At 36.5% G+C, this 25,774-nt stretch overlaps 1 protein-coding gene across 3 annotated transcripts in view; it reads right to left on the reverse strand.

The window, feature by feature from the left end:
• Nucleotides 1-6,838: 6,838 nt before the first annotated feature.
• The window catches only part of LOC133293870 (protein SWEETIE-like), a 36,053-nt gene continuing 17,117 nt past the window's right edge, over nt 6,839-25,774 (reverse strand). Inside the window, exons 16-39 of one of the 3 annotated variants that reach the window (XM_061492507.1) lie at nt 24,430-24,586; nt 23,645-23,794; nt 22,749-22,798; nt 22,517-22,616; nt 22,378-22,434; nt 22,226-22,293; nt 21,860-21,953; nt 16,918-17,123; nt 16,567-16,711; nt 16,377-16,445; nt 14,058-14,114; nt 13,717-13,803; nt 13,369-13,497; nt 13,075-13,278; nt 12,492-12,956; nt 11,139-11,204; nt 10,831-10,928; nt 10,630-10,729; nt 10,299-10,443; nt 9,689-9,993; nt 9,474-9,608; nt 9,183-9,350; nt 8,984-9,109; nt 6,839-8,759 (exon numbers count right to left, since the gene is read on the reverse strand). In XM_061492507.1, coding sequence (XP_061348491.1) covers nt 7,092-8,759; nt 8,984-9,109; nt 9,183-9,350; nt 9,474-9,608; nt 9,689-9,993; nt 10,299-10,443; nt 10,630-10,729; nt 10,831-10,928; nt 11,139-11,204; nt 12,492-12,956; nt 13,075-13,278; nt 13,369-13,497; nt 13,717-13,803; nt 14,058-14,114; nt 16,377-16,445; nt 16,567-16,711; nt 16,918-17,123; nt 21,860-21,953; nt 22,226-22,293; nt 22,378-22,434; nt 22,517-22,616; nt 22,749-22,798; nt 23,645-23,794; nt 24,430-24,586 — 4,849 coding nt within the window. In that variant the 3' untranslated portion in view covers nt 6,839-7,091. Of the gene's footprint in view, nt 8,760-8,983; nt 9,110-9,182; nt 9,351-9,473; nt 9,609-9,688; nt 9,997-10,298; nt 10,444-10,629; nt 10,730-10,830; nt 10,929-11,138; nt 11,205-12,491; nt 12,957-13,074; nt 13,279-13,368; nt 13,498-13,716; nt 13,804-14,057; nt 14,115-16,376; nt 16,446-16,566; nt 16,712-16,917; nt 17,124-21,859; nt 21,954-22,225; nt 22,294-22,377; nt 22,435-22,516; nt 22,617-22,748; nt 22,799-23,644; nt 23,795-24,429; nt 24,587-25,774 lie in introns of all 3 variants that reach the window. The other 2 variants (XM_061492503.1, XM_061492496.1) reach the window with 2 other exon arrangements.

The raw sequence follows: 25,774 nt of genomic DNA on the forward strand, positions 1-25,774 counted from the left end.
GAGATCCTGGTCGGTATAGAGGCAACGGAGGCGAGCATTGCAGCAACGAAGCGGACGATGGTGATGCTTAAGGCCATGGCAACAATGATAAAGAAGAAGAGTGCTTACCCGGAAAAGAAAAAAAAAAGGAGTAGATAAACAGTGGCAACAGAGTGAAAAGAACGAAGCGTGTGAAACAGAAATATAATGGGTTTCTTGGGAAGTGATATGCACATATTGCATTTACTATGGTGTTGAATGGTAATTTGCGGAGCCATTGCATTTGAAACATGATATATTTTTTTTCTTGGAATACGAAGCGTGGGTTTCTTGGGAAGTGGTATGTACAGATTGTATTTATTGTTGTCTTGAATGAGTAGTTTGCTAAGCCATTGCATTTGAAACATGATATTTTTTTTCTTGTTGTACGAAGCGTGATATGTATTATTAATAAAGTTTAAATATTTAAAATTTGTATTAATTTTTACTGTATTTAAATGTATTATAATTTTTTAATATAAATTATAAATTTATATATATTTATCGGGTCATGCAATTGAACCAGTGGCTCACTGGTTGAACTAATGACCCAGTGACCCGGTACCTTGACCGGGTCAATAATCGGGCCGATTTTAATAACACTGGTCGAAACAAAGACCAAATATGATTTGTGCTCTTAGCAAGCCCAAAACGAAAATGAAAGATGTTCAACCGAACAACGCATTGTGTCCTTGATTATATAAAAAAATATCACTTTGCCCCTGTATCAAAATATTTCACCTATTTGTCTCTATTTGATCGTTGACCGTGCAATATACTCGAATACATGACCCATATATTCGAGTATATTGTGTGGAACGACAAATACCCGTGTACAATATCTTAATACTCGAGTATTGTTCGTCATCTGAATTTTCTTAACATTTACTCGAGTATAGGACCCAAATACTCGAGTATTTATCGTCCGCACCTTATACTCAAGAGTATATAGGTCATGCACTCGAGTAAATGAGAACAAATTTCTTATGGAAATTTTTCAATGTGTAATTCTCAAAAAGTTATATAGAATCAAAAAATATTATGATTTTGTGATAGAATCAAAAAGTTATATAGAATCAAAATTTTGTATTGTCAATAGGTTTTGTGATACCCACAAAGCTCCTCCTCAGGTTACTGGAGTCAAGTCTAATATTATGAGTATATGACTATAGAAACTTGATTGATCCAAAAAATCTCATGGAAAAAAATTTAATCGTAAAACTTCAGGAATACCACATTTTTTGGATCTAACAAGTTTTGTGGGAATCACAAAACCTATTGGCATCACAAAATTTTGAATGTTTTAGAGTAAATTTTCGGAAGGCCATAACTTTTGACTCGGGTGTCCGAATTAGGTGCTTTTTTGCACCAAAAAATTTCACGCTTGGAGATTTGGTAAAAAAAAAAATGCTTTTTTGTGCCCCATTTGGCATATTTTATCTTTGTGAAATTGTTATTTAAATTTTCATTCAAACAGTACAAATAATCCTCTGGAAATTTTCCAACGTGTAGCTGTCGAAAAATTATATGGAATAAAAAAAAGCACCAAATTCGGACACCTAAGTCAAAAAATATGGTCTTTCAAAGATTTATGGAAAAAAAAATTCATAAGATTTTTTGGATTAAACAAGTTTCTATAGTCATATACTCATATTATTGGACTTGACTCGAGTAACCTGAGGAGGAGTTTTGTGGTTATTACAAAACCTATTGGCATTACAAAATTTTAGAAATTTTAGAGTAAAACTTTTGAAAGCCATAACTTTTGACTCGGGTGATCGACTCAGGTGCTTTTTTTTATTCCACATAACTTTTCGAGAGCTACGCGTTGGAAAATCCCCGCAGAAAATTTGGTCTCATTTACTCGAGTACATGAACCATATATTCGAGTATATTACATGGAACAACAAATACTTGAGTATCTAGGTCCTATACTAGAGTATAAACTCATGACACTTGATTTGCTCGAGTATGAAGGTCACGTACTCGAGTATGAAGGCCGGTCAAACGTCTAACAGGGGCATATTGGTGTTATGTTTAGTGAAAATGTCATATTTTTGAAACAGTTTAAAAAGGGGAGAAATTGGTATTTTTTATGTAATCACAATGGTAAAAAAGTCCAGACAATAGGCGTCGTTAAGATTCCGCCTGACTTGTTGAAAAAAATAGGATCATTTCTTATAGGCTCATTGAGAATGATTCTGATCTAGTTCATGGGGCATCGAATATTGTCATCGACGACCTGATTTTTGGCTTGTTCCCGATAATTTGCCCATCCGGGGAGCAACTGAAGCCAACAACCTCGCTATGCATCTCGATGTTGTTCAAGTCGATGAATTAGAACTCGTTGTACCAACGAGGCATTGTGGCACATCCCAAGAACAAGGTCATGAACAACACATATTTTCTGTTGAGGAAGCGAAGTTCGGTGAGGTTGTACCAAGATGCACATTGTCTCAATGAGACTGTACCAGAGATTAAGCTTGATGGTGGAAAGGTTTTTAGGCACGAGAAATGTTGGGAAAATATCGGTTATGCTATATTTGAGGCTCACCACATAGTGTATTTTATGGGTTGGTCAATTTATCACAAGATGAATCTTGTTAGGGAGCCAATTAGGCATTCGCCATAAGGTGGAGATTTGACGCTTTGTGAGTTCAAGTACATATATGAATAAGGGGTGCGAGTTCTGTTACTTGTTTGGGATGATAAGACTTCACATGATAAGTTCTTCTTCAAGACGGTGAGGGTTTATTAGTCCTAGGCATTTATTTTAGTATTCTTTGCTTTTGTGATAATTTCAATTAGTTGCTAATTGGTGTTTTTGGTGCGAGCTGGAGTAATGCAGACTCATGGTGAGGAAACGAGGAAGTTTTTTAAACATTCTTTTACGTGTGTTCTAGACCTCGCTATGCTAGCAGCAAGATGAGCTTCTTAAACCAACATGCAAGTATTGAAGCAACAAACTTGATACACTTTCCTGCATAATATAACCAGGAGATATGATTCTTTATGAGCTAATTTTGAGTGGAGTCAAAAGAGTTATCCCCTGTGTTTTGTGGCCCAATCTCTAAATCGTGGGTGTGTTTCTTTGTAGATGCAAAATGGAACATAAGAAATAGATCTCCTCATAGGACTGTTTCTCTATTTAAAGTTTACAAATAAATGTCCGTTTATTCTGTGCCCCCCTTTGCTTTTTACATTATCATTCTTCATCTTTGCTAAATGATCTCCCGTTTATTGAGAGAATTGGCGTAGTAAAGTTGTTTATGATGTGGTATAACACATGTTGTTGGAAGTGTCTTCGCACACCACCAAAAATGTGATATTGTGGACACAGAGGTTGCTGGAAATTATCGAAAGATAATTGCTTTTGTAGGAGGTCTTGATTTATGCGATGGTCGCTATGACACACCTGACCATTGACTTTTTCATGATCTTGACACTGTAATTTCTGGTGATGTCCACAATCCTACTTTTCCTGTAAGTTCTCAGCCTAATTGGACATATTAATTTGTTAAGTGTTGCATTTATTTGTTCCATTTTGTCAAGACTCAGGATAATCCTATTTAAACTATTTTAATAAAATCTTTTTTGGGGATATTATCCATTATGCCTTCATCAAACCCCTAACTAACTAGATTTAAGGATTACACTTTTTAGAGTGTGTGATAAGTTCTTTATTATCCATGATTTGGCTGCCACGTTTATCGCAGCTTCTGAATAGAATTCATATTATGTAATATTATTGATAATGACTTAGTAAAACCCCTAAGTTACATAGTTGAATTCGAGGGATACATCATTTGATTGTATCAAAAAGCTATTTAGAGACTCATTATACTCACCTAGTGTATTGAAATTTTTTAAAGTTATTTATATTTTGTAATATTTTCCATAATGTCTTAGTAAAGAACCAATGTTATAGGATTGTAAGAGCTACACCATTGCTATCATTGGGTTTGTTACCATAACTTAAGACTCTCACCAGGTGATGGATGCCTAGCCCACCGGAGCTCTACCCGAATAAGAAAAAATTATTTTGCCAAAGATTTTTCTTTATGTCATACGGTCACCAGGTGATGGATGCCTAGCCCACAAGAGCTCAGCTTGAATCTTCCTTGGCTCTCAGGTTAACTTAGGTTATGCCTTCACATCATTATTCTAAGTACCAGATTATGTTTCTTAAGTGTCAAATTCTGAGTTGGAATTTTGTTTAGAGTAACCTAATTGAGTTATTTGCATCCAAATAACATTCTAGAAGAATCTAAAATTTATTGGACTTGGTCTGATTATTGAATACCAAGGAACCAATAGTAACTGTTAGCTTCAAATATCTAATTCCTTTTGTTATTTTGTCCCTTGTGATCTTATTTGCATGACCAAGTTAAAGATTGGTACAAGTTTTTATGTCTTATTTCAAGTAGAATTAGTTTATCGTCGGCCCTACGTAGAATTAGTCGGGACCTGAGAGGCGATGGTTTACCCCGTGGTGGATGCCAGTGGTTCGAATCTGCTTATCTCTAACTCGTGAACTTAGTCGATACAAAGTTATATGATAACACCCAATTTTTTTGATTCGGCGGTTTGATCTATACTATGATTTTTCATTCATGGACGTTGATAAGATCATTTCATCTAGTAGCACCTTAGGATGGGGCATAGTCTTCTAGTGAAGGCCGAGGTTCAAATGAGGAAAGACTTATGGTGGATACCTAGGCACCCAGAGATGAGGAGGGGCGTAGTAAGCAACGAAATGCTTTGGGGAGTTGAAAATAAGCGTAGATCCGAGGATTCCCGAATTGGTCAACCTCTCGAACTGCTACTGAATCCACGGGAAGACAAGAGACAACATGGCGAACTGAAACATCTTAGCAGCCAGAGGAAAAGAAAGCAAAAACGATTCCCATAGTAGCGACGAGCGAAATAGAAGTAGCCTAAATCGTGAAAATGGGTTGTAGGAGAGCTATACAAGCGTCGTGCTGCCAGGCGAAGCAGTGGAGTGCTGCACCCTAGATGGCGAGAGTCTAGTAGCCAAAAGCATCACTAGCTTACGCTCTGACCCGAGTAGCATGGGACACATGGAATCCCATGTGAATCAAAAAGGACCACCTTGCAAGGCTAAATACTCCTGGGTGACTGATAGTAAAGCAGTATTGTGAGGGAAGGGTGAAAAGAACCCCTATTGGGGAATGAAATAGAACATGAAACCGTAATCTCCCAAGCAGTGGAAGGAGCCCAGCCCATGGCTCTGACCGGGTGCCTTTTTAAGAATGAGCTAGCGACTCTTAGGCAGTGGCTTGGTTAAGGGAAACCACCGGAGCCGTAGCGAAAACGAGCCTTCATAGGGCAATTGTTACTGCTTATGGACTCGAACCTGGGTGATTGATCCATGACCAGGATTAAAGCTTGGATGAAACTAAGCGAAGGTCCGAACCGACTATGACAAAATAAAATTATTTTTTAACAATTATTTTTGGGGGGAGGGGGATTAGAATTGCCTTTTTCTGGTTATCCTCGAGATCGACTTTCATTTTTTTTATCCTATTTTTAAATAACTCAAAAGAAAGACGAACAAATTGAAAACTAATTTTTTTCTAGTTTTAAATAAAAGAACAAAATTGTTTCTAAATGTCTCAAAAGCAATAACAAAATGGATGATAAAAAATATGCAAAAGTATTCTAGTTCTAAATGAAAAAAAGAAAACAACTCCCGAATTACTTATTTATACTTAAATTAAAAAAAAAACATGAATTGATTGAAAGCAAAAAGATTCTACAATCACTAAGAATAATTCGCTTATTTACGAATCACCCATGCCAATTCAATCCATTAATTGGACAATTGTTCATTGACAGATCTCAATATTAACCGTAAAACTTCGGAAGGTCATAATTTTTGATTCGGGTGTCCGAATCATATGCTTTTTTTGATTCCACATAACTTTTTGAGAGCTACAAGTTAAAAATTTCCAGTAGAAAAATTGATCTTATTTACTCGAATACATGACCCATATACTCGAGTATTTGCGTGGAACAGCAAATACTCGAATATTTAGATCTTATACTCGAGTATAAACTCATAATACTTGATTTACTCGAGTACGAAGGTCACATACTCGAGTATGAAGGCTAGTCAACAGTTAGACATAGACAAATTGATGTTATATTTAGAGAAAATGTCATATTTTTGAAATAGTTTACAAACGGAGACAAAATGATTTTTTTTAATGTAATTATGGGCACATTGATCGGTTGAAAAGCCGAGAAACGGATCACCCAGCTATGGGTTGAATTCAATTATTGATATCAAGCGATGTAATAGAACAAGATGCAAATAGCATGATGATACTTCAACGGAAGTAGGGCAGAGCGTCCTAAAAAGCATGGAGGCTACTTTATTTATAACTTTGTTAAATAAAGAAAATCATTTCTAATAATGATTTAATCTCCTTACCTTGATAACAAGGAATATGTTATTAGGGTGGGAAAAATTGACCATTCGAAGTCAACACATTTTACTAAGGCTCTTTCTTCGTTGAACCCCATTCTTAAATAAGTTCATTTTGCAAAACTGCTCCTCTCATTATTGTTTAGTTCTTTTGCAAAAGTGCATGTACTCCACGCTTATGCTTGGGAGTTGAAAAGATTGATTTGGTACGGTATTGCGAGCATATGGAGAGAGGGGATTGTACTAATCAAACCATATTTTCTACAATAATCCTAAATGGCTAATTTTTGCCTAACAGATATTCATATTTACAACTAATAACAATTCACTATTTATATTCTGTAGTAAATTACGAAAAGGAGTTGGCTATCATAGAACTATATAGCTTTGGGAATTAGAAACCCGACGTAAGAACAAAACAAGTCAACCTGACCAACGATTGTGAGGTTATAAAAATAATAGTAGATGCAACAAATAATACATTAGGTTGGAATGGAAAAAATGGCTCTAATGGATGATAGAGCTTTACAATGCTTCAAAATAAGATATTTTTATGCGATTTTCATGCAATGGGAGTAATAATTGCTACATCTTACGACGCCCTTCAATTGACAAATATATCTTACTCTTTATGGTCTTCAGCAAATGGTTCTAATTTTGTACTAGTATGTTCACTTTCTACTGGACTTCCAGACATTCCTTGCTGCGGTTCATGACTCTTGTTTTCATTTCTACTGTTTTTCTTAGCATTTTCATCACATCTGTTAAACTGTTCATTATTACCTGATTCACAAAAACCCTGTTTAAGTGTCAGGGAATCTGATACTACTTGTTCAGGCATCTGTACTAAATCTTCTTTAATCGACCCTTCAGCTTCTACCTCAGGTTTATGATCACAAGAAACTAGATTATTTCCTGTGATTGATGTCGCCTCTTCTTGCAGCCCAGAGCTTTGCAACTCTTCCTCCATCTCTTGATGGTCATTATCATGAGGATTGTTAGAACCATGATAACTTCGATCATGTTTCTCTTCAACAGCCTCCAGACATTCATCATCTTTCAGATCCTTTCCACTATTGGTGGATTTGGAAATAGAACATTCTTGAAACTCCACATTTCCAACAGAACAGTCCATATCTGACGTCTCCTCTTCTTGAAGCCCAGAGCTTTGCAGTCCTTCCTCCATCTCTTGATGCTCATTATCATGAGGCTTGTTAGAACCACGATTATTTTGATCATGTTTCTCTTCCACAGCTTCCAGACTTTCATCACCTTTCAGCTCAACAGAACCGCCCATATCTGATGTCACCTCTTCTTGAAGCCCAGAGCTTTGCAGTCCTTCCTCCATCTCTTGATGCTCATTATCATGAGGCTTGTTAGGACCACGATTAGTTTGATCATGTTTCTCTTTGACAGCTTCCAGACATTCATCACCTTTCAGCTCAACAGAACTGCCCATATCTGATGTCAACTCTTCTTGAAGCCCAGAGCTTTGCATTCCTTCCTCCATCTCTTGATTCTCATTATCATGAGGCTTGTTAGAACCACAATTAGTTTGATCATGTTTCTCTTCCACAGCTTCCAGACATTCATCACCTTTCAGCTCAACAGAACTGCCCATATCTGATGTCAACTCTTCTTGAAGCCCAGAGCTTTGCATTCCTTCCTCCATCTCTTGATTCTCATTATCATGAGGCTTGTTAGAACCACAATTAGTTTGATCATGTTTCTCTTCCACAGCTTCCAGACATTCATCACCTTTCAGCTCAACAGAACCGCCTATATCTGATATCGCCTCTTCTTGAAGCCCAGAGCTTTGCCGTCCTTCCTCCATCTCTTGATGCTCATTATCATGAGGCTCGTTAGCACAACAATTAGTTTGATCATGTTTCTCTTCGGCAGCCTCCAGGCATTCACCACCTTTCTGCTCCTTTCCACTATTGATGGATTTGGGAATAGAGTATTCTTGAGACTCAACACCTCCAACAGAACCGTCCATATCTGATGATCTTTCAACATGGCTAAGATCTTTGCTTTCAGAAACATACTCTGCTTTTGATTCATCATCATCCTCATTTTTAGAGACAGGAAAAGACTGAAAAGCATCCCAATCATCTTCACTGACTTCATCTTCTTCCTTGTTATTTTCATCTCTTTGCATCACAGCAGCTGACGATGCAGAATGTTTCTCTTCAGTTCCTCCTGATGGCTTCGGTAATTTTATGTCCAAAACTGGTACTTTTAGTTCTGTTGGATTTTTATCATGTGTTACAGAAGCTCGGATTACACCCTGCATGTAGTGGAGCAACAGCAGTAAGCAACAGAAATTATGATTGGAGCTTATTATTTCTATGGACAGAAAGGAATTTGGCATTTCCAAATTATAATCTCCATCATGGCCTTTCAGGTGGTCAACTAGTAGTTGTAGAAAATCACAAAAGAATATGCTAGTTGAGCAAAATAACTGTCAATAATCAGTCTGCATACATGCATATTAGTAACACAGAAAAGTACCTGAAGCTGCTGGCGGTGCATAGGAGGTATTGATAGTAAAACATCCTTGAAATGAATTGCTGATGAAGGGATTTGAGCAAGGCGTGAAACAAGCTTAATGGCTGTGCTTCTTAAATCACTGACTTCCTGTATTTGCATGATCAAAATAACGTATAAACAAATTAATAAGAGCTAACTTCAGCAATTTTGTTTATATTACCTGAGAGAACCCATCTCCTGTTGACAAGAAAATCATGACAATGGCCTCCAGAAGCAGGTGCATAAAACTTCTCTGGCAGTCATTACCTTTTGACTGGGTTTGTAAAAGCACCATGAGACTCAAGCATTCACTAACAATGGTTACCGAGTCTCTTGTTATAGTATTCTGCTATCAATAGAAAAATAGAATCCTTTAGCTACAGTGAATTGCAAAATGCAATAAGCAAATAATATGAACTAATGATAATATTAACAACATTAATGGCAAGACAAGTGCAAGTGTTGCGTATACCTTCAACATTTTGTGGATCAAAGTGAAAATATCGGTAATTAGCTCCCCAGCAAGAAACATTAAGAAAGAAGTATCTTCTGCATTTACAACTTTCTGTATCCTGGCTTTAAGAAATTGCAAGCCTATTACTTGAACCTGTCAAGAAGAAACTTGTGTCATTTGTATTTCTTTCTGGGTAAAAGCCATGGTGTGATATTTCCTACATATTCATTTACCTGAATATTTGAATCACTAAGTACAGTTTGCATGCATCGAATGCAGTATCTCAGTGCACTAACACAAATAGAGTTGCTTCCATCACAATCTTCAACATATTTAATTTCAAGAGCCAGTTTGGCAATTGAAATAATTTGTTCAAGAGCAAATGCAAGCTTTGTATGTATTAGCTTGCGTTGGTTGAAACTTTTAACCTCCTGCAAATGGAATCCCTCAATGCAATCCTTAGTCAGAGCAGCAACTATGCTCAGACAAGTCCGGAACACTTCTCTTAGTGGTAGAATGCTACCATCAAGCTCAGCCTCTTCTACAAAATAAAAATGAGTAAAGATCCATAGTTGTGATGTTGAAGGAATTAAAGTTGATGTTGGCTCCTATATTGGTAGCTTGATGCTGAGTTTCAACTCAAATATCTCAAACCTTTGCGGTACTCAAATTGGTTTATCCACAAAAGTATTGTAACATTACATCCATTAAATAAAAACTAGCAAAAATGCTTAAGAGCAGAAACAATGAGGAAATACATGTCAAATATAAATATTCAAACTAGCAATTCACAAGAGGCAAGGATGAATTTGGACAAAAGTAGTTCCAATTAAAAAGGCTTACCATCAATGATTCTCTTTAATAAAGGGCTTGTACAGTTGACCATGTCAATGGCTTCTGATAAGCACACTTCAGTTGAAGCCTCTCTAATGCACTCGTAGCCAATTAAAACTAATGCCAGAACCACTGATTTTGAATGCTTAAGCATCTTAAGTAATCATTATAAGAACAAATCAGCAATGAAGTTCATTTTTGAGAATGAATATGACAAAAGACAAATTTAAGATAAAAATGTTGCACAAAGATTTCCAAGGAAATGGAATTATAAATATTGACAAAAAGATATTGGCTCAGATGGAAATCAGTTACCCAGTACCACACACAACAGACACACCTTGGTCTCAATGCGGTTAATCACTGCCTTTACTGTGCTACATAGTGTATGTATCACATTTACATCGTAGTTCGGAAGAGACGCTGAAATTGTGTCAGTGCTGGACAACAGAAATACAGGAACTATTTAGGGAAGTATACATACATACATCCATACACACACACACACACATTTAATTATCAGTCACGGGAAATTAATTACCTCCGAAACACTTTAAAAAGGTAGCCTAAACAAAGTTCCATTGCTATCAAAGCAAAATTTTCAGTATTAAAATTTTCTGGTGGGCAATTCTGTGCAACCTGTAGGGAAAACAATTGAAACTTGAACTTCGCATGTCTCAAAAAAAGTGGCCAAAGCATCAAACAGCTAACTATATTAACATGCCACTCAAGAACAAATCCTGCCTTAACAGGAATAGAGTGCTGTAAGTGTTATCATAATTTACACCAAAAAGGAGAAAAATATAATGCAGAGTCACAATCCTGAAATCAGTTTATCTTAATGTCTACCTGTGATAAAATAGATATCGCGAGACTATTCCAAGCATTATCCATGTATGTGGAATATGAAAGAATCTGCATCCATTGAACAATATAAGAAATGTAAGAATAATCCTTATGACCATTCCATATATAATATGCATTTAACCATGGCAAAGGAATTATCATGAATGAAAATAGATGGGATAGCTAGGAACCTAGAAAAGGATTTTGAGTTTTCATAGAGAGATAGATGAGGAAAAAAAGAGAAATGAAAAGAGAAAGAATAATGTACTGAATTGCAAACAGAGACCTAAGGAGAGAATTCTCCTCCCAAGAGTTTTTCCTTCACAAATGATTTCACCTTTCTACAACATAGCTAATGCTCAGTTCCCAAATGATAACAAATCAAGATGTCCACTCTTCTACCCTCTCTTCCTATTCAACCTAATTCCCTACCTCTACAACTTTAGCCGCCTAATTATTCTAACCAACTACTCTGTGGCCACATCAAGGACTCTTCTACACTCCAATCTCCTTATACACAGTAGTGGAGGTAAGTCATCAATCCTTTCTTCCTTTAAACAGTCAAACATTCTACACTGAACCAGTAAAAACGCAAAAAAAGGGGAAAAAGTATCAATCATATATGTCATACAGACAGTAGATTTAAAAAGTTCTAGGTCATCCAAATTCAATGCTATTCATGTGGCTCTAAGATATTGCAGTTCCAAAATGTGTTGTAATTGTATACATGGAAGAAAACTGAAGTTAATATTTCACCAGGAATAACTCATTATCAATTCATAAATACAATTGAACATCCAATGTGCATGTGAAGAATATTTGCAAATTTTGTGTGTTAAGCACTATCTCTCTTAAAACTTAGGTGGTTAAGTGGAGTACCTGGATGATTTTATATATCTAACACCCCCCTCTTTTCATGCAAGATCCCTAAGGGCTTAAAGCATGGACCATGCATAGGCCTACTTTACCTTGTGTAGATGGTAAAGAATTGAGCTATTTACCACTTGGCCATAGAAGTCCAGATACCATATGAAGGACCAAATCTCATTAGAGCATAAACTACTAGGTGGAGGCACACGAATGGTTTTATGTTTCGACACTATCCAATATAATACTTATTTAAATAACAAAGGCTCAAAAAATCCCTGCTATATATGAATTTATAAAAAAAGGAATATGATATCATGTGTCCAAACGAAATTCAATAGATAAGAACAAGGAAATGTCATTTAAATTAAATATCTGTTATCTTAATAGACATGATTAAGACTACTGAGTACTGACTACATCCACTACAAACAATAAATGTTATCTTGGAGGTGTATGCCAAAGAATCCCGTAAGAAATAACACCCACCTGCAGCAGTTCTTGGCATATATCCATGGTAAGCAATCCCGTTCCAAAAAATCTTTCAGTAGCAAGATATTGAAACATAGGTAGTACAATTTCATATAATTTCAAGCCTGAGGGTTTCACTTCATTATTTGGCAAGTTCCCACCATGCTTAGCATTAACGAAGGCCAGCTGTATAATTGGTCTGCAAAGGATAGGATGTTGTGACTGAAACAGACCAAGAAGGGAAAAGCCCCACAGGAACTTAAAATCTTCACACTTCAATTCAACCATGCTGCATTGACATGTAGAGACACTGTCTTTTTGGTTGTTTTCGACTGGGGCTTTGGGGCAATCATTTACTTCAGAATTCACAGGAACTGCATCAAGTGCAAGTGCTTGCAAAATTACAGGCCAAGATTCATCTAAGCAGGGATGCAACTTTGAAGAAACAATAGGTGATTGGAGTCCATCAAGGAAAAGATTCCACTACAAGAAAGGTGCAACTAGAATGAGAAGGCAACCATGAAGATATTAACAGTTTCATATGGATCCAGCTATCATCTCCCCACTCAAGAATATCTAGTAAGTTCATATTCAGGCTTACCTTCCTCTTTGGGCCCAGGCACAAGCATATATAACTATAATCCTTTAATGTATGGATCCAGTACTTCCCCAGAATACTTGAGCTCTTTTGGAACAATGGTAATAATGCCAGGTACTCATCTGGTACTCCATCTTGGTGCTTCCTCATGGATGCATATATATAACACTTGAGCGAAGCATGAGCAGCCAGAAGTCGTATTTTGATCTAAAATATAATTAAAAAATATGACAAAAGAGCTAGAGATAAAAGTATCTGAAAATTTAACATGTACGCATAACGATTAGAATCACATGCCTTGCTTGTTACCCATTCTGCAAATGAAGGATAATAAATGTTCTCAAAGTCATTCAATGGGCGTGAAATTAATGAGAATATGCGCCTGACCACCACTTGATCTCCACTGATTATTCCACTAGTCAGTATCTGAAATTTCCACATATTACTGAGTTGAATTACGTCTAATTCCATACTAGGAACTTCACAAAAATATTTCAAACTTCCAAAGAAGTAACTTGAGATATGTTTAAGAGCTCAAATCCCACAATTTGATCCACAGAAGTACTTTTGAGGGATTTCCAAACATGCAAATAAATCAATTTCAAAGGAAAAAAGGAAATGGAGAGAAGGGTGAAGCTTTTCAACCTTGGTAGCCAAGTGCAAGCCTGCCTCCAATAAGCTAGGACTAGAAGATGTGTCCAAGGTGGTGCGAACTGCAGAGACTAGCTGGGCCTATATTTAGAACAGTTTCAGTCATTCCAAGCAATTCACAAAACTCAGAATCGACATGACTATAAAAAAATGAAGCATTAGTTTTATAGGACCTATTAACAAATAGGCATGTGTGTAAATTAAATGATCCTAAAAAAAAAAAGCATCCTTAGTTAACATAAAAGAATTGAGATCGTCGTGTAAACAATTTTTTTTTGGTTGCGGGGTGTTTGGGGGGTGGGGTGGGGGAGATTGAAACAAATCTTGTCAAATACCTGATACTGTTCTAGGAGAAGATGCCCAGGAAGCTCAGGGTCAGCTACTTTTTCAAACTGTTAATCCAAATTCACATATAAGAACAAATTAAAAAGACAAGACCAGTTGAGAGATGATAAGATTCACCACACAGTAACACACAGCACAATATTAAGCAGAGAATAAACACTAATTAGCATTTTCCAACATGAACTCCAAATAATTAATAAAAATAAAGTGATTGAGCTCTTCATCATTTGGACAAACATTGCATTTTCACATAGTAAACATTGATCAAATTAGCCCCAATTGCTTAGATAGAAAAAGACATGTGTGTGTCAGTGTGGGGATAAAAGAAGAAAAAATATTAGAGAGAAGAAAAAAAGATTTCAAAGAAAATAGGAGGATGAGATATAATTAAAGGTAACAGTGCATACGAGAAACAATGCTGGCAAACATGTAAATGGTGTCTAGATTTATTTTATATACTTATTTAACATTGTACATACTAGCCCAAATCATGTAATTGCGCTTTATCATATACTTATGTAAGGGTATAAATGGGTCAGACGGTCTATCACGACCTACGGTCCAGCTAACTTTAGGCAGGTCATGCCTAGTATATTCGGTAAAATAGAATAGGCTCAGGCCTAAAAAAATAGTTTTTAGTAAATAGGCAATAGGCCTACTTTCACAAGGTCTGGCTTACAAGTCTATAGGTTAACTGTATCATATTATTTATTTTAATTAAATAAATAAAATAGTTTTCTGAATAATTTTAATTAGTAAAGTGATATTATTTCATTTATCTTTTCTAATTCTTGATAGGTATTGAAGGCTTGATAGGCTAATAAGCCTAGGCTAAGCCTTTTTATTTTTAAATATAAGCCAGACTATGCCTATAATTTAGCTTACACCAATCTAATAGACCAGAATATTTTACATAGGTCCAGCCTATTTAAACCAAATCCTAGCCTGACCTAGCCCATTTACCTCCCTATAAGTTGTTGTCGATTGCCAGTGGATCATCTTAAGGCTTGTCTGGTGGCAAAAGGGCATACACATATTTTTGGATAGTGTAAAGAACCAATTTAACCAAAAGCTTAAGCTTTTGGATAAGGCTACATTAATGGTTTTATAGATCTCTAACATGCCCACTCACACGAGATCCCACTGGACTTGAAGGGTATATAATACAAAGGCTCACCTACATGTGCTAAGAAACTCCACAAACTTGATTAATTATTAATTAAATGGGAGACGGAGAGGATCGAACCCATGTAAAGAACCAATTCAACCAAAAGCTTAAGCTTTTGGGTGAGGCTACATTAGTGGTTTTATAGATCTTTAACAGATGAGATTATGAGGAAACCTTCACCCCATTGGTGAAAATGACATGTTTGCCTCTTTCTGTGTATGGCCGCTATACGCCACTAGGCACTTTATCAATTGTGTATAAAGAATGGCTTACTCCATGGTGATTTGTCTAAAAAAAGTCTTTATGGAGAAACCTCCTGGATTTGATACCTAGGGGGAGTCTTATGGACTAGTTTGTCATCTATGCAAATCTTTGTATGGTCTCAAACAATTTCCAAGGGTTTGGTTTGACAGATTTAGCATTAAAGTTCAACAGTTTGTTATGACTTGGAATAAGGTTGACCTCTCAATTTTTTAATTCCATTCAATCAAAGGGTGTATTTATTTGATTGTGATACATTAAAGGATCTCCAAGAAAAGATCTTATTTATGAAGATAAAGGTCATACTCGGGTTATTGGATACTCATATGCTAATTGAGTAGGTCTCTCTACTGATAGGAAATCCAATTCTGGGTATTGTGTATTCATCGGGGAATAATTTGATTCCTTCAAAAAGGTAAGAAACCAAATGTCTCATGTTCCCTCCTTTAACACACAGAAAAAACAAAACAAGTCTTCAATACAATAAGGCTTTATAATGCCTTCGTTTATCGGTTAGGAAGGCTTAGTCAAAGATACCATAGACTGAACACTATACAGATACGAAGTGAGAAGAATTCATGAAGATACGAAGCATTTCACTCGAGCCAAATAGTCAAATACAACAAAGAGAAGCATATTTAGCAGACAACCCCAAAGCCTCTCCCAAAGTTCTACCACATCCCCTGAAGCTTATAACGAGCTGTTCTTATAGAAAAAGAAATTAAAAAAAAAGGAAAAGGGAAGAAAAAGGAAAAACTGCTAATTAGCTCTAGGAAAACACTTCATTTTAGTACCATATATTTTCTGCATTGAAGTTATCAAAAAGGAAGAGAAGGGGGAGAAAAGACAGAACCATCATATTTCCCAGAGACCATCTTACCTTGTCCACAATGGTGCCAAGAAGACACACGCCTACTGGCTGCATGTTCTCAAATTGAATCGTGCTTATCTGGTATGGGACAAAAATGAGAGAGGACAACGTGATGGATTTCTAATACAACTTTAACATTTAATACAAGTGCAAAAGGTAAATCGTTCATTGCTAAAATATTCTAATAGGTAAGCAGCACCTGATAAGCAAGTGATATTAACTCTTGCAAGTGGAGAACTAGCCAATCACACTTGGCCTGTCCACTTCCATGTTCTTTCCTTGCCAAAAAGAGGTCAAAATGTGCAGGATTTCCTCCTACAGCATCTGGTAGATGGCTTAAACATCTGCAATAATAATATTACAGAAAGATACAAAACAGATTCTTTAATTGGAAAAAAAGATGAGCCTCGAAGAATGAGGATAACAGGGGGTGAAATTATACTTAAATTTGAAATAAGGCAACTTTATTAATGTTCCAGAAACATGTAAATGTATGTAAGTTCAATATATTTACAGTGAAGCTTAAGTTACACAACTGAGAAATACATACTCAGCAGCAAAAAGTCTGGTTCGATATCTGAGGTACTTCTCTCTATTAGCAGAACCTATGGAAGCTTGAAACTTGTAACTCTGCACGCTGTTGGAGCTAGAAACCATATTTTCGTCATCCCCAAGGTTCAACCTTGTATCACCATCTGAGTTATCATTTGCTGCAACATTATTATTTTCGACGTTCCTCATTGACGTCGCAAGGACCTGTGATAATCCCATTAAACCATTGAAGGGTATGTAAACAGTTAAAGAAAGTATAATGAATGGAGAAAGTGTTGACCCAAAAATCAAGGGTAATTAATTGGGGGATTGATTCTAGGTGATTGATTGGAGTTTCTTTTGAGGGATAATTGATAAACAGCATAGGCTTTAAATATTCCTCTAGCATCTATTAAAAATTAAGGTATAAAATGGGGACAATTTATGACATCTAACTTTTCAACATGGTATCAAAGTACTACCATAGACAGTTTCAGCTATATATTATTGTTTACTATCATTTTTCTCTCTTAAAGTTTAGTAGCCCAAGTAGTTTACAATTTAACCGTCATAGTTCTTTTAGCTGCATCAAAGATTGGACAATACTGTTGAGATATATAGTCCCACATTGGTAGTATGTGCAACTAATGTGGAGTTTATAAGGCCTTGGGCACTCCCATCCTTTGAGCTAGCTTTTGGGGTGGTGTATCCCAAGGTTCTTTACATGGTATCAGAGCCTCGTGTCCCGGGTTCGATCCTCGCCGCCCCCCACTTTCTTTCAAGTGGAATTTCTTTGTTCACACAGGTAAGTGGGCCTGTGCATTGTCCACCCTTCTAGCCCAGTGGGCTCTTGTGTGAGGGGGTGTGTTGAGATATATAAAACCATTAATGTAGCCTCACCCAACAGCTTAAGCTTTTGGGTTGAATTGGTTCTTTTCATGGTATCAGAGCCTCGTCGCCCCCCAATTTCTCTTGTGGCGTTTCTTAGCACAGGTAGGCTGGGCCTGTTGCATTGTCCACTCTTCAAGCCCAATGGGCTCTCGTGTGAGGGGGCGTGTTGAGATATATAGTCCCACATTGGTAGTATGTGCAACTAATGTGGAGTTTATAAGGCCTTGGGCACTCCCATCCTTTGAGCTAGCTTTTGGGGTGGTGTATCCCAAGGTTCTTTACAAATACCATTGTCATTAGAGGGTGGTTTGGTAAGAGGCCATTATGGCATTACATGGTATTTGATTGTGATTTGGTAAGGCGTGATTGTCTACTCTGGTATCGTAGGATAAAGGGAAGGTTGACTTGATCCATGTCCAGGTTGGGTACAAACCAAATGACCTAGTTTCTGTCTTGCTGTTGCTGTATGATCTTTGCTGGATCTGACACTTCCTGGAGATTCCTGGTGCAATTTGGTTCTTGTCTGGTGTGATAACTGAAACAACACGTGATGGGTAGTTTGGCTGGGCTGTGTGGATGTTTCTGCTGGGAAATTGCAAATTGCAACTGAATACTTTGGCAGTAGTAAGGGAGTTGAGTTTCTTGCTAGGTGATGTGAGAACTAGGTTTGTAAAAGACCATCTAGGAGAAGATTGAGGGGGTCACTGAGAGAAATGTTGAAGAAGTCTGGAAGCTGTGTTATGGATGTTTGTAGAATGTTGGGAAGTTCTAAGAAGGTTTACAGGGCTGTTGAGAAGAAAAAAACTAAGAATTTTAGGAGCTATCTGTGATGGATGTTTACAAAGATTTTGTTGTTTGACAAAGTGTCATGAACCAACTGTCTCTAATGTTTAAGCTGTTAGGTGAAGAAAGATTTTACATTACATCTCTAATATGTCCCTGCGTGCAAGAATACTTTGGGCTTGACATGTGGAGCATGTACATATTATACTGAAATTCAAATTTCTATTGGAAAAACGATAATGGCAAGGATTGAACGTTAGACCACACAGAGGCTTTAATATCATGTCATGAACCAACTACCTCAAAAGCTTAAGCTATTAGATGAAAATACATTATTGGTTTTATTACATCTCTAACTTAAAGGATTCGCTCTATGGAACCCACACGTCATTGGCCACTCAATTAAAAATGCCTCTTCATGGTGAGCTTCAAGAAGAGAATGTAAAATCACGGTTCATTGCCACTATATCTTAGTACTATTAAGGAAAAAGGACACAATCACATGGTTGACTACTATTAGAGAAATATAATATAAAACCATTAATGTAACCTTCATTTAATAGTTTACGTTTTTGGATTGAATTAGTTGCTTTACATGGTATCATAGTTTAACCTTCATTAATCCTCACCGCCTCTGTTCTATTAATAAATAATTAAATATTATGAAGTTTCTTAACACAAGTAGGTGGACTTATGTATTGTCCATTGTAGAGTTTCTTAGCACAAGTAGATAGACATGTTCATTGTCCATTTTTCAAGTCCAATGGGCTTTGGTGTAAAGGGACTTGTTAGAGAAATATAAAATAAAACCATTAATGTAACCTTCACTTAATAGCTTAAACTTTTTTGGGTTAAATTGGTCGCTTTAAAACTACACTGATGCAGATTGATCATTGATCAAGGTACTGGATTCTCACTTGGCTATGGTCTAGCAATAAGTTTCAATATGTAGTTTCCATGAAAGGATCAAACATATAAAAGTTCATTGTCATTTCATCCCCAATCTTGGCATAGTGCATTGCTACTAGCTTTGCCAACTCAACTGATCAACTAGCAAACAGTTTTTGCACTTTGGGCCCCTCAAATATGCCACATTTGAAACAAGCTAGTACATATAACTTATGTGATCTAGTGAAATAGTACACATGTTAGCAATATCTATGATGCATTCATGTGTCACTATACTACAGGCTATGCACAGCTCGTTTTCTCACTATAAATAACACACACTTATATGGGTTGAATCACTTGTGATCTTATTCATTTTCACGGGATAGCGTTCTCCATTGATCCTTCTTTCTCTTTCTCTCTATTTTACAAGCCAAATCCCGACATCTATCATATATCTCTATATCAAATAAATCCTTAGATAGCACTGTAAACCCCCCCCCCCCCCCCCCAAAAAAAAAAAAACAAAAATAAATAATAATAATAAATAAATAACAATAAAAATGATAGAAACTGAGATGCCTATGTCTATATGTCTGTTATGGATTATACAAGGCAGCAGCTCTTTCACTTTTCCACCTTTTAAATCTTCCTGATATGAGATCTGCATTTCTAAAATTTTTGCATGAAAAAACATTCAGATCTTCAATATGGATTTAGCACTACTTCCGTTAAAAACATTAGTTTTCATGTCTTCTTGTAGTAGAGTTTCTGGATGTAACATCCTGAGCGCTGACGAGGACGAGGAGTGATCGCCGGTGCAAAGAGGCACGGACAAGGAGCGGCTCTTGACAGGCTTCTAGCAGGGGATACATGAATGAATCGAATCGACATCCGAAAGAGAGGGATTCCAAAGACTATGCAGGTATGAGACTGCACATTTAAGGATAGCTTATAAGAATTAATTAGTACTACCTATACTAACAAGATGCATCTACTTTTCGATAGCCCGGAACGGAAGAACTCCATAGTTAAGCGTGCTTGACTTGGAGCAATTTTGGGATGGGTGACCTCATGGGAAGTTTTCCCAGGAAGTGTGCGAGTGAAGAAAAAGCACACTGAAAAGTCTCGTGTTAGTATGTGGGGATAGTCATTGATTCTTAAATCGGCCGAGCGTTACAAGTGGTATCAAAGCAAGGCCTCTCTTCCAGTACGGTGTGGTTCGAGGACGAACCAGGCAAAAGCTGGTAGGCATGTAACATCCCGAGCGCTGACGAGAGCGGGGAGTGATCGTCGGTGCAAAGAGGTACGGACAAGGAGCGGCTCCTGGCAGGCTTCTAGCGGGGGTTACATGAATGAATCGAATCGACACCCGAAAGAGAGGGATTCCAAAGACTATGCAGGTATGAGACTGCACGGTTGAGGATAGCTTATAAGAATTAATTGGTACTACCTATACTAACAAGATGCATCTACTTTTCGGTAGCCCGGAACGGAAGAACTCCATAGTTAAGCGTGCTTGACTTGGAGCAATTCTGGGATGGGTGACCTCCTGGGAAGTTTTCCCAGGAAATGTGCGAGTGAAGAAAAAGCACACTGAAAAGTCTCGTGTTAGTATGTGGGGATAGTCATTGATTCTTAAAGCGGCCGAGCATTACAAGTTCCCAAAGTAGTGTCTGGCAGGGTTTCCCGGGATACTAGTAGCAACTTTGAGAAGAGGTGTGCATACTAGGAAGAGATGTTTTGATTATTGCCAATTTGATTATTTGTGACTAGCAGGGTTTCCCGGGTCACAGGGTAGACTAGCAGGCTTTCCCAGGTTTACCATGTTTCTCTTCCCACTAAATGAACTTAATAAAGATAAATATTATATTATGGAATTGATATTAATTTGATTATTATTTTATTTGATTTTATTAATGTGGAATTGATATTGATTTAATCACTATTTGATTATATATATTGATATTTGATTTAATTTAATTATTAATTACATTTATTGTATTTTGATTGGGATTACCAGTTTTGCTGATTGTTTTTGTTTATTTGGCTGCAATGATCCTACGGGGGAGCAGAGTTTCAGTGAAACAGGTTCTGAAGGATGAGGGCTGACAATGGGCAGTGAGGATAACGACTATGATATTTCTAGTTAGTCATAAATATTATGTATCAAAATGTATTTGAATGTAATAGAGTTAGCCTTGCACTTGTCCCTGTACAGGTTTGGCGGTAACATTTCCCCAAATTAGATTTAGATGAGCTTCCGCAATATTTTTATTATCATAATTGTATAAACATGAATTTTGACAATTTATTTATTATAAGAATGTTTAATAAATTGTTAGAAATTTGAGGGTGAAGCATTAAGAAAATCCCACAATTTGAAATAGAAAACTTACCACTTTGCGACATACTGATATCCAATGTGAAGGACATGAAGGACATGACGCATAGAGTAATCGCATAATTGTTGTTTGAACTAAGTTACCAATTCTGCACAAATGAAAGGAGTAAAAACTAAGCAGTCTAAAAGCCAAATGCCAATAACTATGGCTGGCCATGGCCAATTTGTTAATAAAATATAAATGATAACTATGCTTGACCATGGCTAATGTACAAATACAAAGAAGAAATGCAAGAATCATTATCGACAAAAAAAAATTCTTCACCACTTCTGTGGTGAGGGATTTAAGCTTAACCCAAGAGCAAATCAGTAAAAAAAAGTAAGAGAGGAGTAAGAGAGCTCCTTTTTTTCATTTACATACTCAGTATCAGTTTCCTCATCCAGCATAAAGAATAAGTTATCTTCAATCTGCTCAACAATAACTGAAGCCTGCAAAGATTAAAATCAGCTCTCAGCACAAAAATCTGATGTTATATTTCTATATTGAAAATTCTACTGAGATAAGGAACCAACCGGATCTTTCTCAATTAGATGCCTTAAAGTAGACACAGCAAGATGCCGTAAAGTTGGCTGGATGAAGAAAAAGAGTAAGTAGAAAAGAAGAGTGAATAAAGCATTATTACCTATAATGAAAAATATACAGGAAAGATACCTGTCCTGATGACAAAGTAGAGAGAAGAGTCTGAACATGGGAGTGCACAGAAACGGCTTGTGGTGCGAAAAGAACAAGTTGTTGCGTAAAGCGTGCACTCCTGCAATATAACAAAAACTTCAGATAATGATCAATAAAGGCAACGGTCACAACCTTTGACTGAAAACCACTACTCCTAAAGGCCAAGAGGAAATGTAAATTATATGATAACCAGTGGAACTGAGAAACATACTCAAGCATTGTTGAAGTTTCTTGCCAGCAGCTTATCTCAGCAATGGCAGACTGGAAAGAAAAAACACTGCATGAAGTTTACATTGAAAAAGAAAAAAAAAAGAACAGAAAGCCCTAGGTTGTTTGAACAATTTTATATGATTGGCTTAAATTGTTTTGGTAGAATTAAAGAGGCTAAAATTTGATGGCAATATGCAATCTATGCCTCACGTTAGTGCCTACGATTGGAGCACCACTCTTGGAGCCTCCTTGTACAGACTTATACACTTGAATATACAATATATTTCAGATTCAATTTGGTATCAGAGCCTCGTGTCCTGGGTTCGATCGTCACCGCCCCCCACTTTCTTTCTAGTGGAATTTCTTTGCTCTCACAGGTAGGTGAGCCTGTGCATTGTCTACCCTTCAAGCCCAGTGGGCTCTCGTGTGAGGGAGCGTGTTGAGATATATAAAACCATTAATGTAGCCTCACCCAATAGCTTAAGCTTTTGAGTTGAATTGGTTCTTTACAGTATCTAAAAGGAAGTTTGTTTGACAAAGCAGCTGATTTCGTATAAGATTAGATGTTTGGCTTCTAATTGGTGTAAAGCCAATGGTATTTTACGGGAGTTTCCCAAACAGACATGCTGATGTTTTTTTTTAATATTTGTCATTTGTGTTTTCCTTCTAAGTTAAGGAGACCCTTTATCATCACATTCTTTGTAATTATCTTCTCCTTCTTAATGAGTTTAATCTCAACATCAACATCACTTTTATCCCAAACTACTTAGAGTCGACAATCAACGAACCCAAATAAAAAGCAAAAACAGAAAAAATTGAGAAAAAATATAAATAAAAAATAAATAAATATATTAATGAGTTTATTCTATTATAAAAAAAAAATCTAAACAAGCCCACCTTGGAGCGTGAGAAAAAAATGCTTCCTGGGGCAAGCTCAGGACCAAGAACAGTAACTATAGCATTTATAAGGCGGCCAACTCCCTGCTGAATGTTTACTAAACCATTCTCATCAGATAAGAGAATATCCATAGCAAGACCAAGGGTTGCCTGTGAAGAAAATTAGAGGAAATCATGTAATCTTTAATAAGATAATATTACACAACAAAATGGGGTATATCCATCTGATTAACAAATCAAAGCAGCAAGCAGTTTCCCTTCTTTCCTTAATTTTTTATCTTCGTTTTTTGGGTGCTAAAAGATAGGTCACTAGAAGTTGATACAAGATGGATGCAGGAAGCAGAAATAAAATCCTATCACATAAGCCAAGGCAGGTGGCAACTTAAAGTGTGGGGATATGCCTTAGCAACAAAACATGAAGCTAATACTCTCAATTCACTTAATTGCTAAAACATTGGCATCATTTTTCTCAGCCATGTCCATGTAAATGCTCATATATCATGAAAAGAATTTTATGTTGTGGAGAGACATGATTATTGGAATAATAATAATAATAATAATAATAATAATAATAAAAATGACTGAATGGCTCAGATAAATGAATTAGTGACATTTCATAGGACTGAGAGATAAGTTGGTTGGTCCTTAACAAATACTATGACATTAAAACAAGGGAAAAGCTCTTCATGCTGCAATTACGCTGTCAGACAGTATCAATTCTATTTGAGAGACATAAAATCAGAAATATATTGATCACAAGATGCTGACATTTGAAATGGGAATACCTGGACATGGGAAACAAAGGACAAGCCAGCAGCTTCAATAGTTAAAAGAAGCCCGTGCATAGACCAGATCTGCAGATTAGCTACCAAACTTTTAGCCAGTGAGGAGATAGAGCTCACTGTTGCAGGCACTAAAGTTGACAATGCAATTCCTCCTGCACTGCAGCCAAGACATATAAGATAAAAACTGTCACAATTTGCATAGAGAAAAAGATAATGTCGTAGACTTGGCACAGAGTGACTCATTATGAAAATAAATTGACTCTAGCAATAGGAAAAGGAAGTATAACCAACAGTCTTTCATATAAATTTGGAAAAGTCATTGGATCTACTCAGTCAAATATCTAAGCTGAGATTATAAATGTACATGAATAATGCAATTTAAAAGGGTTCAACCACCATGTAAGCCCTCCACTTTAACCAATGTGGATTCTTGTAGTTTAATCCTCTGATGAATTAAATATTTCTCGTGAACTGGAGCACATACTTTGTTAAGAAAATAGTGTATAGGTGTAAACTTCCTCATTTTTTCGCTAATTTTGTTCATATTAACCACTCTTTTCCTTTTATTATATCTCAATTACTAATCGAGTTAATTTACGTGATATAATTTACACAGTTCTTCTATCCCAATTTTTGTAGTGTTCAAGATTCTATTTTTATGGAACTTCCATTTTTTTGTAACTTCAAATTGTAGGGAATTTTCTGAATTTGAGCCCTTCTTGGGTACTACTCATTTGTCTTCTAACCTGGATAAAAGGTTTTGGACTTTGATCCCTTGACGGTCTCTTCGTGAAAATCCTTTTTCCAATTCCTCATTTTCTCTTTGAATAGGGCTACTTTTCTTCTTCATAAAACCTTTGGAAATCCAAAGCTACCTCAAAAGTAAAGTCATTTCTTTGGACTGAGGTGCTTCATAGAATTAATACTCATGAAATGCTGTAGGTTTGTAGGTCATATAAGGCTCAATTCCTGAATATGTGTGCAATGCATGGTGCTTGCTCAGTATTAGAGTAAAGTATAGGGGTATATTTGTAACAGCTGTCAAGGGTATATTTGTAATAGTCTAAGGTATATTTGTAATACTCAGAATCAGTTCCAAACTTATTCTTACATTGTCCTGATGCTATTTCTTTATGAAATTCCTTTTCTGAAATTTTGGTTAGCGTTGGGCGTGTCCTATTCTTAATGTCTTGGTCCTTCTAGAGGCTATTCATGTAAGTCGTTCTTTCATCTCTTAACTCATACTCCTACTAGACAGGGGTTCTTTCTTGACAAATTTATTTGGAAACCCAAACCTCCTTCTAAGGTTAAGGCTTTTGTCTGGACTGTGGTATTGAAGAGGATT

Source organism: Gastrolobium bilobum, unplaced genomic scaffold, assembly GCF_033153095.1.
Source record: "Gastrolobium bilobum isolate Gb01-03AN ecotype WA unplaced genomic scaffold, APGP_CSIRO_Gbil_v1 utg115563, whole genome shotgun sequence".
Taxonomy (NCBI): domain Eukaryota; kingdom Viridiplantae; phylum Streptophyta; class Magnoliopsida; order Fabales; family Fabaceae; genus Gastrolobium; species Gastrolobium bilobum.